Source organism: Electrona antarctica (assembly GCF_951216825.1).
Source record: "Electrona antarctica genome assembly, chromosome: 7".
NCBI lineage: Eukaryota > Metazoa > Chordata > Actinopteri > Myctophiformes > Myctophidae > Electrona > Electrona antarctica.
Window position 1 is genome coordinate 13,421,460 of NC_136812.1, and position 20,836 is coordinate 13,442,295.

Genomic DNA, 20,836 nt, shown 5'->3' on the forward strand with positions numbered 1-20,836 from the left:
ATCCATAAATCAATGTTATGAATAAAGCTTCCAATTATTTGGTACATCCCTTACTTACATGTCACTTTTTAATAGTGAAAAGATACCAGTTTCTAACAAAGTGTGGTTTCTTGGCTAACAAATAAACTTCAATGTCACATAAACCTTACTCATATTTGAATTTTAAGCATAAGCCTCTCACCCACCCATTACCTTTCCTTATCCGTTTGTCCACAGCTCTTCACTTCGTAGTTGCTATATATTATTAATTTGCATAATAATATCAATCATTTTCTTTCTTAATGTCTTTCTTCCTTCCTCCAGTCATGTAGGGACCATGCATGGTATCCATGGAGAAAAGGTAATCAACAGTCTCCTCCCCGAGGCAGTGAAAGACTACAGTCACAGCTGTCCAGCTCTACATCTGGTCTGATCTCTGGGCAGGCTCCAATCCCAGCTCTACATCTGGTCTGATCTCTGGGCAGGCTCCAATCCCAGCTCTACATCTGGTCTGATCTCTGGGCAGGCTCCAATCCCAGCTCTACATCTGGTCTGATCTCTGGGCAGGCTCCAATCCCAGACACCAAAGAACAACTTTAAGATCAGGACAGCAACTGTTTACTACATTTTTACAGCAATTTGATGAAATATTTAAGCTCGAGATGCCTTGATACTAGCTCAACCAGTTGTTCCGACCACCTGAATTGTCCCGAGTTTGAATCCAAGGACCCTTGTTTAGTTTATATTATATACAATTTTCCTGTTTATACTACTAAAATCACACCAACGTGTGTACTGAGCGGTGCAGTGTGTGTGTGTGTGTGTGTGTGTGCGTGCGTGCGTGCGTCTGACCCCAATGCAGCTCCAATTAGCCGACCGCTCACTGTGAATGACCCCAATGATCTGCAGGGGTCAATAGGTCATGCTACAAACCATTCTGTGCTCCAAACAGACAGACAGACAGATAGTCAGACAGACCTACACACAAAGCCCTTTATTGTGAGCGGTTAGCACCGCTCAAAAATGAATTCAGTAGAATAAATTGCTTTTCCCCTCTGACTGCATTCTTCTGTCACAGCTTGTCAATATGAGATGATAACTTCAAATATACTGTAGTTATATATGCTTTTGGAAGGAGATGGCACTCTTTGCTAATCTTTAGTCCAGGCCAGGGTACTTAAAGCTGCACTACCATATGTAACTTTCCTCTTCTACCCAGGATTTGAACCTGGTTTCCTGTGAAAGTGATGAAATCTAGAGCTAATATGGCCTGCCTGCCTGCTCAGGGGATAGTATACATTGACCATCATGTAAAACATCGTGTCAGATCCTGTGTCTAGGTAGGTGAGACATGACCTTTGACACAATCTAAACAATCTAAACATCTCAATAGAAGAGCAGGGAGACAAACTACAACCACCCCAACCATTGGACAAAATTCAAATGTATTTATTAAAAAAGTTACATCTAGTGCTGCTTTAAATTCTATGCACTTCTAACATGCTCTATGTCTACAGAGCAATGGGAGAAAGTCTTGAGTAAACAGTACAGTGGGGCACCATGGCAGAAAGATACAGAGAACCAGCGAAGCAGAAAGATGTGCATGTGGTGCGTTTCACAAGTGAATGGACCACTATATGCGTGCGTAACGGCGTGCTTGAGCACATCCCAAAACCAACTGATAAAACCTAATAAATGTGCAAAAGAGATACTCTCTAATGTACTGTTCGGTATTGACAGGACAGGCCTGCTTACTGTAGGCTACCACAGAAGCTCATGAAGTCCACATGGCAAGTTTAAACATGTTACATGATCAAACTGACCTGTGGCTGTGAGGGAATGTAAACAGTGACATACAGCAATTTAAAGCTGTGTATGAATTATTAGACCACCCACCACAACTGTGAAATATGACTTCACTATAATGGCACGTGCCGCAAGCCCCACAATACCTTGGAAGGAGGTGTCATTCACTCACTGCCATATTTTTTTGTGTACATAATATAGTGTTAAAATTGAATTTGTTGATGATGTATCATTGTGTTACATTTTTTATGCTATGTTGATGAATTGAATACATAGGACTTGGTCGATCCAGGACCACAATGGAAATATAATATAATCAATCAATCAATCAAAATTCATAATCTGTCCCGCCTTGAATTTATTTCTTCTTCTAAACTAAATCAGGAGATAGCCTAGTTTCTATTGGATCCGCTAGACCGATGGAGAGACATAGCGGATGACTGATGGAGACCAAAACCCCTGTAGATGTTATCAGTATAATTAGAGCCATAAGTTAATTTGGAAAATTCTGGAGTCAACCAGTTAAATTGACCTGAACTTTTTCGAGACTGGTTTCAAGAATGTGTTGCCTCTTAGAGCTTGTGAGTTGGACGCTCTCTGTTGCCTCTGGCCGTGGGCATGCTGCAGGACTGTAGGCCTAGAAGAGGACAACCAGATGATGTTGCCTCTGGCCGTGGGCATGCTGCAGGACTGTAGGCCTAGAAGAGGACAACCAGATGATCTGGCCGTGGGCATGCTGCAGGACTGTAGGCCTAGAAGAGGACAACCAGATGATTTGGGATCTAATCTGCCGTCTGCAGTGGGACTCAACCCGAACCCTCTGCTGAGTTCCTCAGGTGCAACACGGTAAGCTTGAACACTGTTTCATAGGCACAGGGCCGGATTTACCCTCCCAAGGGCCCCCGGGCTAGACAACATTTAGGGGCCCCGCTGGGCTGCGTGGTACGTTTAAAAAAGTTGGGGTATTTGTAATAATTTCACTGTAATTTTGGGGTACCCAGCCCCCCCAAAAGAGAGAGGCAAGCAGGCAGACAGGCAGACTAGTCGCTGAATGAATGCAGCCACTAGTAGCCAGTAGTGCGCTAATGCAGTTTTACAGCAAAATATTTCACAATGTGCTCTATAAAAAAGAGAGATCAGCAATAAAGAAAGAGTAAAGCCACTACAGTGCACTAATGCAGTTGCCAGTTTCACCGCAAAAGAGAGAGAGAGAAAGAGAGACAGACAGACAGACGAACACTCTAGTGGCTGTGCATGGCAGGCTTTAGGGCTTTCCACAGCTACCCCACAACACAGCATCACTGACAGCAGAGAAAAAGCTCTCAATGTTTTAACCATAATACTAAATATACAATAACTAAACATAAATCTCACTTGAATTGGATTGCAATACTTTACAATTTCAGTCGGGCCCCCCCGGGCAATAGCTTGTAGTTTGGCTATTTTCGACACCCGAACCAACCAACACCAAACTTAAAATGACTTGTCTTTCAGTCCTACTGGATCTCTTCGCCATATGTTCGTTCATCATAGCTTAGTATTTATTTAGTTTGTCAGTGGAAAAAGGTAGTTGACGAACATTTTTCGTCATAGTTTTAGTTGACGAAATCAACCTGCAGAGGTTAAATACTGTCACCTCACAGCCACCACTCATCATGCTGACACAGAGAAATATAAGACTCAGTAGGCAGCCTGTCTGTCAAGCTGAGGTGGAAAGTATCTAAGTAGTGATGTATCTGAACCATGAGAGCCCCGGAGAAAAGTTGTGACACACGGCAGACAGCAGAAGCAGATCCGAGATGATGTTGTTTATTTCACAAGTACACAGCGCAGCAATGCATACAGGTTAAATGCTCACGCCAGCCAGAGTGGCCTGACGTGCTCCACACATGGGCTGACGCCCGACTGACAAAGAGTCCCATCTTGGTCAACCTTTTAAGCAGTTTACATGAGTGTAGGGTGTCAACAGACATTTTAGTGACAAGTCCTTTGATCAATCAGTCTGTTCCTTCATGTCAACAAACTCCTTTGTCATACAAATAGCCACAGGAACGCACATAGCAAATGGCCAGGCCCTCACCACATGGGACCGGGTGTGGGAGCCTGGAGTGGAAGACAGTCACACACACCCTACAGACACCTCCAAATGAAAGTCAAGATGAGCACAGTAGCACACATTACTTATAGAATTATGAATTCCAGATTCATCATAACCCCCCTTATGACCGTCCAAAAGACTGTCATACTAAAATATGGAATCATAATTCTTACCACCCCCCTTGATCCTCAGCTGGACGGTACATTCAAGACATCAGAAACAGCAGCATTACAGTAGGACCTTCCCCAAAATGGTTTACAGACATTCAAGATTACAGCTTGTCATAAATGATTACATTACATTACATTTCATCCTCGATGTGCTTTTAGGACTCTCCCTGTGTTACTTTAATCTTAGGCCAAAACATAAAAAAATAAACACTTACAACATTCACTTCATGACCCCTTAGGTCATGGACGGACCATCGTGAGACCTGACCACCTCTTTGTGATTCACACCCACGGAAACAACATATAAAAAACTACATTTTAGCTTAAAAACCACAGTAAAAATCCCCTTTACACCTCGATAACTCAGCTGTCTGTAATTCAAATCATTTTTCTGACAAATACCTAATCCCAAACAAAGAATAATGGTCAAATGATTAGTACAAATAATAACTGACATTTAACAGACGTTGCCGCTTTCAGGAAATTTGATTGATTGATTGATTGAAGAATTTATTAACAGTTTGCAGAATTACAGTACATTTCAAGCACAAACTCAATACAAAGGCTGTTAACTGTGAGTGGACGACCCAATTAAGCATTACACTTGTTTCCAACAGGGTCCACCATGTTCAAATCATCAAAACATTTAGAGACGTACAAATAGACACTTCTATAGACAGAACAGGAATTCATCAAAAAAGAATTCATCAAAAAGGAGGTAAAAAGGGAAAAGAAATATATACAGTGAGGGGAAAAAAGGGGGGGGGGCGGGGGGGGGGGGATTCAGATTTTACGGGGGCCAGTTTCGAATTGCAGCCATCCGTAGGTGCCCTTTGAGAGCGGTTTTGAAGGAGTCAAGGGATTCGCATGTCTTAATGACAGTTGGTAGGGCGTTCCACATTTTGGTGGCATAGGAGCGAAAAGAATTTAGTCCCTTGTTTGTGCCGAATCTGGGTTGTACATGGTTCGTTGCACTCCCTCTGGTGTTGTGGGTGTGGACTTCGTTAACATTAAGGAAGTATCTAGACAGGTACATGGGTATCTTGGTGGTGTATCGAATCTTGTGGACCAGACCCATTGCAAGATGCTGTACTCTGTCGTCGACCCTAAGCCATTCCAGCCTGTCGAAGTGGGCAGGGGTGAGGTGGGTTCGGGGGGCTAGATCAAGTAGGAGCCTGACCAGTTTGTTTTGGGAAGTCTGGAGCCTGGTTTTAAGGGCCTTTGAGGTGCTGTGGTACCAGGAGGTGCATGCATAGTCAAAGAAACCCTGTACAAGGGCTCCTGTTAAGGTCTTCAAGGTGTTTTTGTTGACCAGTGAGGAGATCCTGTAGAGGAATCTTGTTCTATGGTTGACTTTTTTGATTACGTTGGTGGCCATTTTATCACCGGAAAGATTAGCCTCCAGGATGGAACCTAGGTAGGTAATTTCATCTTTACGTGTGATAACATTGTCACCCACTCTAACCAAGAAGCCATTTGCCTTGCTGAGATTACTAATAGAGCCAAAGAGAATGGATTCAGTTTTTCCCAGGTGTAAAGATAGTTTGTTATCAGCGAGCCAGGTGCAGATTCTACCGAGTTCAGAGCTGAGGGCATTTTCAACCTGCAGTTTGTCCCTGTCCGAGACCAGCAGTGCTGAGTCATCTGCGAACAGGAACAAGTTGCAGTCACAGGCTGAAGTCATGTCGTTTACATATATTAGGAACAGTAGAGGCCCTAGTATGCTTCCTTGTGGAACGCCACAGCTCACTGGGAGGGGGGGGGACAGTGTTCCGTTCACTTCCACCATCTGTTCTCTCCCCTCCAGGTAGGATTGCATCCAGCTCACTGATGTGCTATCGAAACCAATTGCTTTTAGCTTGTTAACCAGTATGGAGTGGTTCACGGTGTCAAAAGCCTTTTGGACATGCAATAACATATACGTTATAATGCTTTGAATAAAACTCTGCTCTACTAGGGTAGTACATAATAAATGACGCTGGACCCTTGTTAACCAGCTAAACAGTAATAAGAAAAGATAAAAATACATTAACAGGCCAGAGTTTAAGCAATATTTAACTAATATTCTCTACACGTCTCGAGGAAATTACCTAATTGTTTCATAAGTAGGCTACTCATGACTCAACTTATCTAATTATACGACAAAAACATACACCAACATAATGCCTATTAATTCATGTTGAAAACAAACGCGACACACGATTTGTAATCAGAGAGAAGGGAAGTTCATCTTCGCCTCTGATATATGGACAAAGGAAAATCTTCTGTATGCTGCATTCCGTTACCTCAATGTTCGCCAGGCCACGGATCAAGTTGTGAAAAAGTTCACACTGTTTTCGCTGTCCTCATCATCATCTCATCTCCCCCCTCCCAACTCAGAACTCATCAGAGTTGGGAAGAAAAAGGCCGTTGCGTAACTCCATCACAGACGCCGCGTATGACGACTGCAAGGCCCTCAGCTTGTGTTGGTCAGTCGGCCAAGGAAAGTGAAAACCACCGCCACGCCATGCGTCGAGTGGTCGCCCCTCCCCCGGGGAACCATGGGGTCCCCGCCGCCGTGCTGCGCTGCGTCCCATCACCTCGTCGTCCACCGCCAGCGCGCTGATGCAAAGACGATGGTCCCCGCCAACCGCAGCCGCACACCGCTCACCGTCTCCCCGCCGTCGATGCGACCGCTCCTGTCCATCCTCTCGCAGGGCAGGGTCGTGAGGCAGCCTGTAGCCGGCGAAGGCCTCCATCTCCATGTAGACGCACTGAACGCTGGATCACACGTCCCCGTCGTTGCTCACAAAAACTCCCCACCCCGAATTAGACTGAATAAAAAAGCCGCCGGTTCTGTTTGTCTGGCACATAAAAAATGTCCAATGACAACGGATTTCGGACACCATCTGATGTATCTGAACCATGAGAGCCCCGGAGAAAAGTTGTGACACACGGCAGACAGCAGAAGCAGATCCGAGATGATGTTGTTTATTTCACAAGTACACAGCGCAGCAATGCATACAGGTTAAATGCTCACGCCAGCCAGAGTGGCCTGACGTGCTCCACACATGGGCTGACGCCCGACTGACAAAGAGTCCCATCTTGGTCAACCTTTTAAGCAGTTTACATGAGTGTAGGGTGTCAGACATTTTAGTGACAAGTCCTTTGATCAATCAGTCTGTTCCTTCATGTCAACAAACTCCTTTGTCATACAAATAGCCACAGGAACGCACATAGCAAATGGCCAGGCCCTCACCACATGGGACCGGGTGTGGGAGCCTGGAGTGGAAGACAGTCACACACACCCTACAGACACCTCCAAATGAAAGTCAAGATGAGCACAGTAGCACACATTACTTATAGAATTATGAATTCCAGATTCATCAGTAGTGAGTACATGTACTCAAGATTTGCAATTTTTATACATTTAGAAAACTTGAAATGGGACATTCTGCACAACCTTTACTCAAGTCAATTTTGAACACCAGACATTTACTTGTAACAGCGTATTTTTACATTTTGGTATTGGTAATTTTACAAAAACAATGGTCAGATAGAAATTTTTGCGTGTGCAAACACATGCACGTGCACACACAGACATGAAACAAAAGTAGAAAAATTAATTAATAGGGATATAAACATGACCCCTAAATATTTTCAGTGGAACTCAGTGTGTATACCTTTCTCACACTCCGTAAGAGTAGATTTCAGCTTATATGGCTAGCCTATTCTCTCATAATAGACATCCTATACTGATACCAGTTTATCATAATTTATGCCTCCCTCTCCCTTAGGCCAGGCAGTGTGACAGTCACTCACAGCACACACACATGGCGGGTGTGTGTGTCCATCCTACACAAAGATTGAATTCCCATTAACAATAATAAGAGCACCCCTCACTTCACATGGGTGTGATTTTTGTTGTTGTAAATGAATGCTTTACTTGATCATACTACAGCATCACACAAGTATAAAAAGTAGCAGATCCACAATCCCGAAACGTGGCACACTTCGAGCTTGTAGCTCTGCTACTTTTGCTATTTTGGAATTTGTATTCTGAAAAGGAACAGCTTTTGGACATATGAGGTTTCCACCTGACAGAGACATTCCAGCCATCAGTGTCAATGTATTTTCATCCATCAGTCACTTAATTCTGTCCCAGTATTCTTTGTTTTGTAGTATTATTAGAATTTAGTAATTGGTCAGTATGTGTGAGTGCAATAGATTAGTCTTTGTTTTTCTCCAGGTCAACACAACAGGTATGTAGAAATATGGCAATATCTTTGTCTTCATCATGCATTCCTACCTGGCTGAATGGACGTACTGTAGATGCCTTGCCTGCAGCAGTGACAGCATCCTTTGAGGTCCACAGGTAGAGAACATCCTGTATTTCCTTGGCTTTCCTCCGAGGTGGAAAGCCTGGTGACGCGAGGCTAGTTTCCACCTCCTAGGTTCATCACCCGTCTGTGACGTCTGTCTCTCCGTAGGCTGTGGTGGCTCCACTCTGCTGACTTCAGTCCTCAACATTACAACAGGTAAGTGTTGCATGACAGCAGACGAGACAACATAAAAAATCCAGGGTACTATGGCTGGGCAATTAACTGAAAATATATTGAAACCGTACAAAACAGACGATCTACATTATGCTCAATGTGTCCCATCACAACGTGGTGAACTATACGACTTAAAAGAAAAAAGGTGAAAAAGTAATGGCAGTAAGACTGATGTCCTTTGACATAATTAGTTCATTTGAACACCCAGCCTTTGTATGCGACCCGGCCAGGGACTCCTTGAGTAAAAGTAATCGAGGCAGTAGTAATGGTGATATTGATTTAATGTTTTTTTTGTGACCAACTTGATTTAATGTTCAATAGAGCAGTAGTTCTCAAACTTTTTCGTGCCAATGACTCAGATATCAAATATTCAATACTCAAATATTTGAGTAAAAAAAAAATCAAAGATTGTTTTTTAATTGCCAACATATAAATGAATAATGTTGTTTAAAGGATTGTGATGCTATGTTAATTACTTTTTCTAGGGACCACTTGGAAATCCCCCCAAGGAGCCCTGGAGCTCTCTGAGAACCACTGCAATAGAGCCTACCCAATGGGTTTGGATTTGGGAGCTCTGGTTAACTCTTCAGTCAGTCAGTTATCAACACGTTAATGAAGAAGCAGAGCAGATGGAGGCCAAGTTTAGCCCTGCGCTATGAGCTTGTAAATCTGCTATTTTTAAATAGCAAAGCATAAAATATGGCTAAAATGTTAAATGAAATGACAGATGCTTTACAGGGTTTAATGGATTAATCATGGCTTCCTTCATATGGGATTTCAGCTGGAACCAGTTATGGATCTCAAATCTAATTTTGGCCCGGCCATACAGTGTGCTGCCACTCTCTGCATCTGGAATACGCTGCCTGTCGGAGCACTCAACGGACAACCAGCAGGTCTATGTTGTCAGCAGGAAAGTGTGCTTCCGAGTCTAAGGTTTCCATATCGTTGCTGTCGGGCAGAAACCTCTTAGCTCCATATTCTAACTTTCTTTTACTACAGCTTCACATACAAGCAGTAGTAGATCCACAAGCTCGAAAGAGACACGATTTGAGCTTGTAGATCTGCTACTATTGCTATTTTTGAATCCTGAAAAGTTAAGTTTTGGACATTTCCACCCGATATTAAGTAACTCTGTGGAATCATGTCTGATACCTTCCTCAGAGACTACAGCTATCAGTTTCTCACAATCTGTTTAATATCATGTTTATTTATTTATTTTACTTGATCTTGAACCGCCACCCGATCTGATTGTATCCCATTTCACGGAATATATCACCCAGGAATTGATCATGATGTGTACGACATAGATATCAAAAAGTGTGTCAATGATATGATCGCTCTATATTGTATATCCTGTCCCAGGCTGAGGTGTCTTGTGGTCCTTCCGGTTGGACGTTAACAGATTGTAGCGCTGTGTCGCCAAGGTTCCGACATCCTGGGCCCACTCATCAAGGCCTATGCCCTACATCAGTGGTTCTCAACCAGTGGTCCGGGGACCACCAGTGGTCCTTGAGGGGGTTCCAGGTGGCCCAGCTAAATGGAGAGTTGGTAACCAAATGGACCCTTATAGATCTTTAACTCAAGTGTAAAATGAAACCAAATGGAGTGGACACTTATAGGTTAATTTGGTTTTATTTTACACTCTTTTAATTATTGTTAAACATCTGCATTACTTAAGTTAATTTACGTCTACACAATTTGAGAATGTAGAAGAATTGTTATTTTGATCGTTTGCCTGTTATCTAGCATGGACATGTGGGCACATTCTCTAGTTTTGGGTCTGCAAGGCTAAATCTCATCAAATGGTCTGTGGCTCAAATGCAGAATAAATAATGGACCCTGATACGAAAAGGATTGAAAACCACTGCCCTACATAGTTTGTTCTTCATATGAACAAGGTGCACGGACAGGTTGTGAGCTTGTATATCTGATGTTTTCACCAAATGTTCATCCCCAGAATAGGGACGCTGGGTTCATGTGGTTAAGAATGAGCAAGAAAAGAAGCAGCTTGGACTCCTCATGCATAGAAGGAGGCACGAGGTCAGTCCGCTGCCCCCCCAGGTTGGCAGAGGAAGTGTAGCGCCGAGGATTACATTAGATAATTGGCACTGGGTGAAAAAACTGGGTTGCAAAATCGTGGGATAATAATTTTGACTAAGAAAGGAAAGAGGCCACACAGCTCGTAGTCACGATGCCATAAACTTTATTTTTCCAACGTTTCGGCAAACAGGTTGCCTTCTTCAGGTGCCTTTACTGATACCCTGAAGAGGGTAACCTGTTTGCCGAAACGTTGGAAGGTGGGTGCAAAAATTAAGTTTATGGCATCGTGACTACGAGCTGTGCGGCCTCTTTCCTTTCTTAGTCAAAGTTTTATATACTGCGGTCAGAACCTCCCCACTACTGGTGTGCGCTCCTACATTTTTGTTTGTTCGATAAAAATGAATTAAATAGTCCTGTTTGTCCTTGTTTCGTTGGGGGGGGGGTGTACATTGTTTGTTGATGTTTGTGATGATTTTAAAAAGAAAAAAAATGGGTGACTATGTGCAAAGATTTTCCTGTCAGATGTACTGCTTGTCTGTCCCCAATAAAAAACTATATATATTAAAAAAAAAAAATTGAAAAAAAGAACGAGCAGTTTCAGTGAGCCATGAATACTCAAGGACATCCAAGCAAAGGCAGACACAGTAAGTGATGCAGAGAAACAGACCGGATACACACCAGCTGCTCTGATGACTAAGCAGCCGCAGCATCAGACATTAGTGCTACTCGCAGTCGCACACACACACACACACACACACACACACACAGACACACACGCACTGTTGATTTCATCGACTAAAACTAAGACAATAAATGTTCGTCGACTACCTTTTTCCACCGACGAAAACTAAATAAAAACCTAAGCTATGATGACTAAAACTAAGACTAAATATACTGACAATTTCATCAACAAAATGAAAAAAACTAGAGGAAAAGAGATCCAGTATGTAATTTTACAGTTAAGTAAGGTTGCATGCTGAAAATAGCCGATCTACAAGCTCACAATGAGTCACGCTGTGCCGCCTTGTGAGCTTGTAGATATGCTATTTTCAGCAAGTGTATGAACAGTCATTACGACGGCATTAAAGCCTGCCAAAATACATTTTAGTCGACTATATCAACGGCAGATTTAGTAGACTAAAATCTTATGATATTTAGTCGACTAAAACTAGACAAACATTCCAGGTGACTAAAATGTGACTAGAACAAAATGAAAATTATTCAAGTGACGATGACTAAAACTAAAACTTTCTGCCAAAAACACTGCATACAAGGCTTTTGACACTGAGGCACACATATCGTTGCGGTCAGGCAGAAACCCCTTAGCTGCATATTCAAACTTTTTGTAAATGAACGCCCCGACTTGATCACACTACAGCGTCACACCAAAGCTTTCAAGTGCTTTCTGTATGATGAAGTACTGCATTAAATGACTAAAACAAAACAAAACATAAAAAGCAGACATTTGGAGATACAAGGTTTCTGCCCGACAGCTACAACATGGATATGTGGTTGTATGTTGTACCTGCTCTTCTATTGAGACATTTAGATTGCGTCAAAGGTCATGTCTCACATACACAGGATCTGACACGAATTTTGACCCGATTGTCAAGATTCAATTCATCCCCTGAGCAAGCAGGCAGGCTCTATAAAAAGGGTATGCGCATGCATAAAGTGAGTGGCAAAGTGAATTGAACATTTATTGCAAATTGCAATCAGATAGCACTTTTCTGTTTGTATGTATGGGATGTCAAGGCCAGAAAGTAGTTTTTTGCCACTCAGTAGGCATTCCATAACTTCCGGGTATGATGATGTCATGCGCATACCCTCCAGTCTATTAGCTCAATGGGAAAAATGTCAGGATTTGCACAGGAAACCTTTGCACAGGAACCAGGCTATTCTAGCCTGGTTCAAATCCAGGCTAGAATAGGAAAGTTACATCAGCTAGCAAGTACTGTACTCTGATAACAGGTACTGCACTGTGGCCAGTTAAATACTGAAATACCGGACTATATATTAGAAAGAAACTCCATGTTTACAAAAGGCTGTGCATTCCAGTTTATTTTATATCAAATTTCCCCATAATCAAACTCTGATGTACAAATTAAAACAGGGTTTTTTAACATGCATTACAGAATCCTGCCGTAGGCAGGGTTTGACTTTCAGATGTGATTTTTCCAAAGTTGAGTGACAGAGTAAAAACCCATATACGGAGCCCTCCCACCCCCACCCATGCAATTATACCCTTAGCTCCCTCCCTGCATCCCCACTGATAAAAAGAAAAGATTTGATTGCAAGTCTTTTAAAAAGGACTACAGGTGCTGTGGAGGGGCAAACATGGGAGAGGCTCTGGGCCAACCATGCCCAATCTCACAGGTTTCTCTGGTCCTGGCCCCACCGTAGGTAGTTACTAGCTAGTAGGGACCCCCTCCACCACCTTCTCTCAAGCGGCACACGCACAGACACACACGCACACATACAGAGTCCCATTTGAGAGCACATGACTAGCCACAGAGAAGGAGGCGCAGGAAGATTATGTGAGAAAATGAGCACGAATGAGAGAGTTCACACAGCAAACAACACATCGGAGGTTGGTTTACCCTCCTCCACCACCAGCACAACACCGTCACGATACACACTCCTCCGCCGCTTCGCTGTCACGCATGCGAATGCCAGGGAGAGCAGCCAGGGTCACATTCAGAACTTTAGTGAGATAAGAGTGGGAGATGGGGCTGGGGGTGTCTTCTGAAGACACCTTTTATATACTTTTATTGTAAGTTAGGGTTGGGATCTGGAACCGGGGGATCCCGGATCCGACATCGTAACCATTTGTGGACTTGGGGTCTGCTATACAATTACAATACGGGTGGTTCTCAAACCTTTTAATTTCAAGGACCACCATAACTCCGACAGTGTACTAGTGGAAACAAATTGGTTTCAGAGTTACAGACCTGTAAGGGTCCATGTGTATGTAAGGGAACCGTTAAGGAATCGGACCGTTAAGAGAGAACCGTTAATGAACCGGAATCACTAAAATGATCCCAAGCCCAGCGCAAGATGGTGGAATAATGTCTCGGCAATGGACGCCGTCATACGATAGAAGTATAAATCGGGCTCAACTTTCCTCACGCTCGAAGGAAGCGGCAGCGCTGAAGACACGCAGGACGCAACAGGAGCCCTATAAGCAAATGGACTTCATGTCTATCTCCAGCCCCCCAAAAAATAGAAATATTTGCCAAGTAGGTCCCAACATTGTAAACATTAAACTGTTAAAGCTGAGAGCTGAATATGCTGATCTGGCTTTGTCTGCGTCGTGATCGATCGGTGCCACGCAGAAGATTGAAGAACCTTAGCAGCTCAGAATGCTAAAGCAATGTTGACATTCGGGGCGAACACTAACCCATTTAGGCCTGATCGTCGAAATTTAAAAAATGTCCTTATGTTTCTGTATCAGTGGTGCTCAAAAGATTTGAGGCACATTTTCACGATTTAAAAAAAATAGCAGACCTACAAGTTCATAGCGCGGCACTCGGTGCTGCGCTATGAGCTTGTAGATCTGCTGTTTTTCAATAGCTAAAGCATAACAAAATGCTTAAAACACCAAAAAGGGTTCCCGCCCAAAATGGGCTAAACAAGGCGATTGTCTGCGGGAACTTCTGAGTGTCGGCCGCGTGGCTTTTCCCCAATCGGCCAGGTTAGCATGATTCAGTAAATATACACTACAATGTGTCTGCTTTAAGTCTAAGCTACATGAAGAGAAGCAGCATTTTAACCACCATCAAAAAACAACAACCCTGTCCTGTCCAGCTAAGCTCTGTTTAGATTGGGGGGGGGGGGGGGGACAACGACTACTGCACACACCCACCGCCCCCTTTCCCATACACACAGAATCCAGGTAAATACCAACAAGTACATTCCTACAGTCCTTGGCACGCAACACACAGGGGGAAAGTCATCTATTATTTATTTTGGGACTAGCAGGAGATGAGAAAAGGATGACAGAGAGCCCTATAATGCAGGCTGTTCTGCAGGGTTGGTGAATGGCCAGGTGAGAAGATGGGCTCAGTGCTGTAGTCAGGCTAGGGCAGCTACACCTTAACCTCTCCTGTGAGAGGCCGTTGTCCTAGTGACACGGTACGTACGATGGGTGACAGACCGGACTCCAGAGTGACTTTGATGTGAGGGACAATCGGGAGGTTAAGGCACTTAAGGTCTCCCGATAGTTGGCGTGGGATGATGATGATTTGGTGTCAATTGTCAGGTGGAACTCGGGCTAATGGGTCGGGTCACGCCCCTGTGTGTGTTTATTTCCCCAAAGGCAGACAAAAGCAAAAGGCAAAGCAATAAAACAAACAAAAACAAAAAGGAAGAAACTCAGTTGGCAAATCAAAACCTAATAATGCACAGAGTGAAGAGAGGACTGGTTCTTTATGCGCGAGTTAGTGTGTACATGCATTTGCTTGCATGTGATCTACATCTACAGAGGTTATACAGTAGCATAGAGTTTGTGTGTGTGTGTGTGTGTGTGTGTGTGTGTGTGTGTGTGTGTGTGTGCGCGCGCATTGGGTTGGCACCAACAAAATATAAAACAAGCTCCTGAGTTCCCCTCCGGTTGGCACAGAATGCCCTCACCAGTTTGGCTCTGCACGAGCACATTGCATCCGCACACGCACAGAGCAGCTTTTCTTGCATAAGGCATGAATTCTTAAACCCCAAGAAACTAGCTTTTCCAAAGACTTTTCCGAGACCACAAATAACATACCCCCCCCGCCCCAAAAAAAACAAAACCCAACCAAACAGAGCATAAAATCCAGAAAATCAGCTGCTCATCTTGCTGGAACTTGAGTGTGGGGTGCAGGGGAAGAGTGCCGGCACCCGCACAGCTCTTTCCGGATCTGTTCGGGGGGCCCCCAGGTTTTGGGCCCCTGTGTCTACCATGTGTAGGGACAGCACTCCGATGTGTAACACACTGTAGTCGAACAGGGAAATGGATACAGTCACAGTCCGAGGTGTGGCTGACTGCATTACGTGGCACTGAAAACATTGTTTGATCCAACAAACAAAAAAAGGAAGGGGAGACATACATGTATGTGAGGAGGAGGCGGGACTTCCCCAGTCCCCAGAGGAACTGACCAGTGCTGCTGTACATCACATGACTGGGTTGGACTATAAAGTGCATACTTAAAAAACCCCAGCGAAGCCTGTTTGTGTCTATGTGTGTGTGTGTGTCTGTGTCCGTGTGTGTGTGTGTGTACTGTAGGTGTTCCCGACCGTGCACGTACACACACACACTGCTGTATGCAAAATTCCTCTAAGAGCAGATAACGCCACCCATTGTGTGTGTGTTTTTTTTCTTTTCTTTTTGCTATTTAGGTGGCTGTGGAGGAGAGCACAGAAGGCTTTAAAATATTATCTAACATTTTTCATATTACACATATGGAACAAGTCTTTACAATATGAAGATGTCTGCGGTAGTTACATTGGCAAGTAATGAGGAAAAACAGACAAACTTTTGTTAAAACACAACCCCTCGTCGTCAGAATCTTCTGCTCATTCAGAGTGAATGAATGAATAAAAGGATAAACGTAGCTCATCCATCAGGTATGGAAGCTTCTTCCACTTTCCCGCACACACACACCATCGTCAGCCTTTCCTGCATCCGTTAATAATGATCCGCCTCCATTATTAAGTGTTTTTGATTGGCTGCTTGTCCTAGAAGTCATAAAAATGTCCTGACCAATCAGAGGTGGTGAAGTGCAGTCTTTTTTTTTTTTTCTTTTTCTTTTTTTCGTACTGGCTGCCGGGGAGCTGCGCCGCCTCTCCATTGGAGGGATTTGGTTGCCAGGTTGGAGGAAAACTAGGGGTCCACATCTTCTAAATCGCTCTTCGAGTCACCCAGCATCATCGGAGATTCTGAACCCTGGGGGAAATTACAAAATACGATTACAGAAATTTCAATGACCATTTAGGCATTCAGCAGACGCTCTTAACCAGAGTGACTTACAATAACGTCGCTGTCGGGCAGGAACCGATTATTTCACAATTTGAATTATTAAATGAATGTCCAACTTGATCATACTACACGCCACACAAAAGCAATAGGTGGAGTCTGATGTGGTTGAATTTCAGATTACCGCGGAAAATTGGGAGTCTGAAATGGTGAGCTTGTTCCACAGAGAGAGAGAGATAGAGAGATAGAGAGAGAGAGCGAGAGCGAGAGAGAGAGAGAGCGAGAGAGAGAACCATGAGTAATATGACCCACCAGTAACCATGAATAATGAACAAAGAAAGAGGCTTTTAGTGTCTAAAAGAACAGTGTGCACTACAGTACATTCTGCAGTGAGAACGGGGATATAATTACTACTATTTCACCACTTATCATTTCCGTGAACCCGTTTTACATGTACTGCTTCTGTAAATGCCAGCATGATGAGTCAGACCACTCAATGCACATGAAGTGAACATTGAGCAGAAAGAACAGAGGGCTTACATTTTGTAGAATGAACCTGTACTGTAATATCGTCTGTCGGGTGAAAACCTCACATGTCCAAAACCGTAACTTTTCAGGATTAAAAATAAATAAAAAAATAGCAGATCCACAAACTCAAAACGTGACGCTTTGCGCAATGTTTCAAGCTTGTAGATCTGCGATTTTTTTTATGCATTTGTATGACGCTCTAGTATGATCACGTGGGGCATTCATTTACAAAAACAAAGTTAAAATATGGAGACAGGGATTCTGCCCGACAGCAACAATATGATGACTGCTCTTTACCTGTCGGAGGCTGCGGTCTGCGTTGTCATTGGCGGGGCTACCGTCGGAGCCATTACTGCTGCCAGACTGTTCCTTCTCATTCAGCAACGCTGTGGCGTAGGCCAGGGTATCCTACACACACACACACACACACACACACACACACACACACACACACACAGACACACACACACTTAGAGACCCTCAGAATGTCGTGTGTTTTTTTTGTGGTACTTATGCAGGGGTTTTCCTGGATTGCTGATACGTAATTTGACAGAAATGATGCATGTTCCTGCCATTTCTGACCATTTGATCAATAAAATGTCTAGTATGCTGGGGGTTGAAATCCACCACAGTGCATCCAGCTTTGTTGTGCATCTATACAAACACAATTTGCCCGTGTTTGAAGGAGGGAAGCCGGGCAGGGAGGGTGATAATTGTCACTGCATGTTGGGGCCACCTGTCAGCAGGGAGTGTTTGGCGGGAGTAGGACGGAGGCTCTACGTCCTCCCTGGGAGGGCTCCTCACTGGGAGGTGAGTCAGTAGGATGCAACAGCAGTGAGAAGTGGACACAGAAACATGTGTGTGGGGAAGAATGAATTGCTATAACAACAGGGGGCAGGGGATTAGGGTGTCATAAACCATTCAGAAGGTCAGGAGACTGGCTACAATCCTAGTGACTGAACAGCAGCTCATCTTTCTTGGATAGGCTACATTTTAGTCACAATTCTTATAATGTTGGTGCTGGTACTTTTCCTTTGGGGGCGACTGAAATATGTCTTGGAGGGGACGCCCCCAAAAAATCCTCTAAACAGGAAAAACGTGTGTGTGCGCGTGCATACCTGTGCTGAGATAGTGCGCTGGAAGGTTTTATTGGTAGACGTCTCATTGGAGACGTTGCTCTGTGGAGTCCAGTAATGTTCTGACATCTGAGAGGAAGAGGAAGTGTCACTACACAGAAAATATGTTACAAGAGTATGACAGACCTTTTGAAAGACGATGCGTTAACATTGCGTCACGTTTCCTAAGACTCGCCTTTTTCTGTAACCACTGCACTGCCCAGCTCCAATGACCCGACAGATCCTTAAAGTAGTCTTTAGCTGGGACACACCTGGCGGGGCAAAACAATACAGAATATACAGTTTGCTTTAACATTCATTACATCTGTCAAAACAGTGAAGGCCTTTGTGCAAAAAGGAGTTCTATTCCTATTAGTATGCAACCTTGAAGTGTGATTTATAATCCATTGCATGATGAAGACGCTTACCAAAGACAACTGATCATCAAGCTTAACCCATTTTGACCTGAGATCAGATTCTAAAAATGTCTTCTACATCCTGACAGTTTTCTGAAAAAGCTATGTTTCTATGTCAGTCGTTCTTCGATTTTTCAAAAATGTCTTCTACATCCTGACAGTTTTCTGAAAAAGCTATGTTTCTATGTCAGTCGTTCTTCGATTTTTCAAAAATGTCTTCTACATCCTGACAGTTTTCTGAAAAAGCTATGTTTCTATGTCAGTCGTTCTTCGATTTAAAAAAAATAGCAGACCTACAACCTCATGAGCTTGTAGATCTGCTATTTTTCAATAGCTAAAGCACAACATGATGCTAACACCAAAAGGGGTTCCCACCCAAAATGGGTTAAGCTAACAACGGCTTGAAGATCAGTTCTCTTTGTCGTGAGATGGAGAATCTTTTAAGTAATAAGTATTAGTAAGTATTTTTACTTTAGTAAAAAGAGGTGATGGTCTATAAAGTAAGCTTCAAAGTAGAAGCAAGATGAGCACAACCTCATTCAAATGGCTTGTGCATGGCTCAACAACACTCAATGTATAAAACAAAGAATTGCCAGCCTTCTAGAAGCCTTCAAGAAGGCTCGACACCGAAACACATCTGTGCATATCTTTGTTGTATAATATAAAGACTCACTTCTGGGCCAGTGTGACTAGGAACTTGACACACTGGTAGCAGCGACTGCTGTCCACATTGTTGCTCTGGTGCATTAAAGCTGTAGAAGAAGAAGAGCAGACAGTCAATACATTTGTTCTTTCAAGTCTACTCTGACTGCAGTAAAATTGAACCCACAGAAAGTTTTCAAGTAGCTTGATTCAATATTTAGATATTTGATATTAATCTCATCAGACATGATGCGTTGCCTGCTCTCCTTTACTGGTACACAGATACTGAAGAACAAAGCATCCTACCTAACAGGCCTTTCTCTGACTCAAAGGCATACTTCAATCTTTGAGTTTGAAGAGGGTCTTCAATGACCTGAAAGGAAAATACAAAAGTAAATTAACTCAATTACACAATGCTGCCTTCACATCTGATAAAAGGATACAAAGCTACAAAGTGATGGAGTGCATCTGGTGATCAACTCATTGACATCATCAAGCGCGCGTCTGACAAGCGAGCAAATAAAATGTAAAGTAATATAAATGTTGGACGTCGCTTTGTACCTTCATGTCGCTGACTTCTATTAGAAAATGAATAGCTTTGTAGCTGCAATGTAATCCTTGGGGGTGTTTTTTGTCACTGTATGTATATATGTGCACATTCGTCCTCTGCATTTATCCATCCTATAACAACTAGGAGCAGTGAGCAGCCAATTTACGGCACTCGGGTAGCAATTAGGTGTTAAGAGTCTTGCTCAGGGACACACATTGACACATTGCTGGACTGGCCTGGCATCGTACCTGGGACAACCAGGGGCTCTGGCGCCCCAGGTAGGCTCACTAAACACTCAGCTATGGCCACCCGAATATGTTGTTGTTTAATACATTGGTTACCGACTTCCTGGAATTGGAGTCTCCAGTGCCAAAGCAGTTGAGAACTATTGGGGTTAAAGGTACTCACCAGCAGAACTATTGGGGTTAAAGGTACTCACCAGCAGAACTATTGGGGTTAAAGGTACTCACCAGCAGAACTATTGGGGTTAAAGATACTCACCAGCAGAACTATTGGGGTTAAAGGTACTCACCAGCAGAACTATTGGGGTTAAAGGTACTCACCAGCAGAACTATTGGGGTTAAAGGTACTCACCAGCAGCTCCTGAAGCATTAGAACTATTGGGGTTAAAGGTTAAAGGTACTCACCAGCAGCTCCTGAAGCATTAGAAATACGTTCTTTAGTTCATGAGGGGGAGCCGTCTCTAGCTGGGACTACAGTTCAAAGAGATGAAACAAAAGAAAGATGCATAAAATAATTTGTCTGCTTTGTTCTGGGGGCATTTTAACAGTATACGTAGAACTGAGTGTAACAGGTGGGTAAGACGTCACAGTGCCCACGATGTACATGGCATGCAACGCTCATGGCTGTGGCCCTTTGTTAAAGCACCGATCCGAGAGACAAGAGCCAATGAGCCCGATGATAAGATCAATGTATGATCCCAACACTTTGCGACAGAGATAATCTCGCCGCACCTTTGAGTTTAGCCGTTAAGTAGAACTAAAGAC

At 43.5% G+C, this 20,836-nt stretch overlaps 1 protein-coding gene across 9 annotated transcripts in view; it reads right to left on the bottom strand.

Moving 5' to 3' along the window:
• Positions 1-14,909: 14,909 nt before the first annotated feature.
• Positions 14,910-20,836, bottom strand: part of usp24 (ubiquitin specific peptidase 24) — an 85,965-nt gene continuing 80,038 nt past the window's right edge. For all 9 annotated transcript variants that reach the window (XM_079506208.1, XM_079506207.1, XM_079506205.1 and 6 more), the window contains 7 exons: positions 20,477-20,542; positions 19,586-19,652; positions 19,311-19,389; positions 18,418-18,493; positions 18,225-18,311; positions 17,404-17,514; positions 14,910-16,548 (listed from right to left, as the gene is read on the bottom strand). In XM_079506208.1, coding sequence (XP_079362334.1) covers positions 16,486-16,548; positions 17,404-17,514; positions 18,225-18,311; positions 18,418-18,493; positions 19,311-19,389; positions 19,586-19,652; positions 20,477-20,542 — 549 coding nt within the window. In that variant the 3' untranslated portion in view covers positions 14,910-16,485. The remainder of the gene's footprint in view (positions 16,549-17,403; positions 17,515-18,224; positions 18,312-18,417; positions 18,494-19,310; positions 19,390-19,585; positions 19,653-20,476; positions 20,543-20,836) is intronic.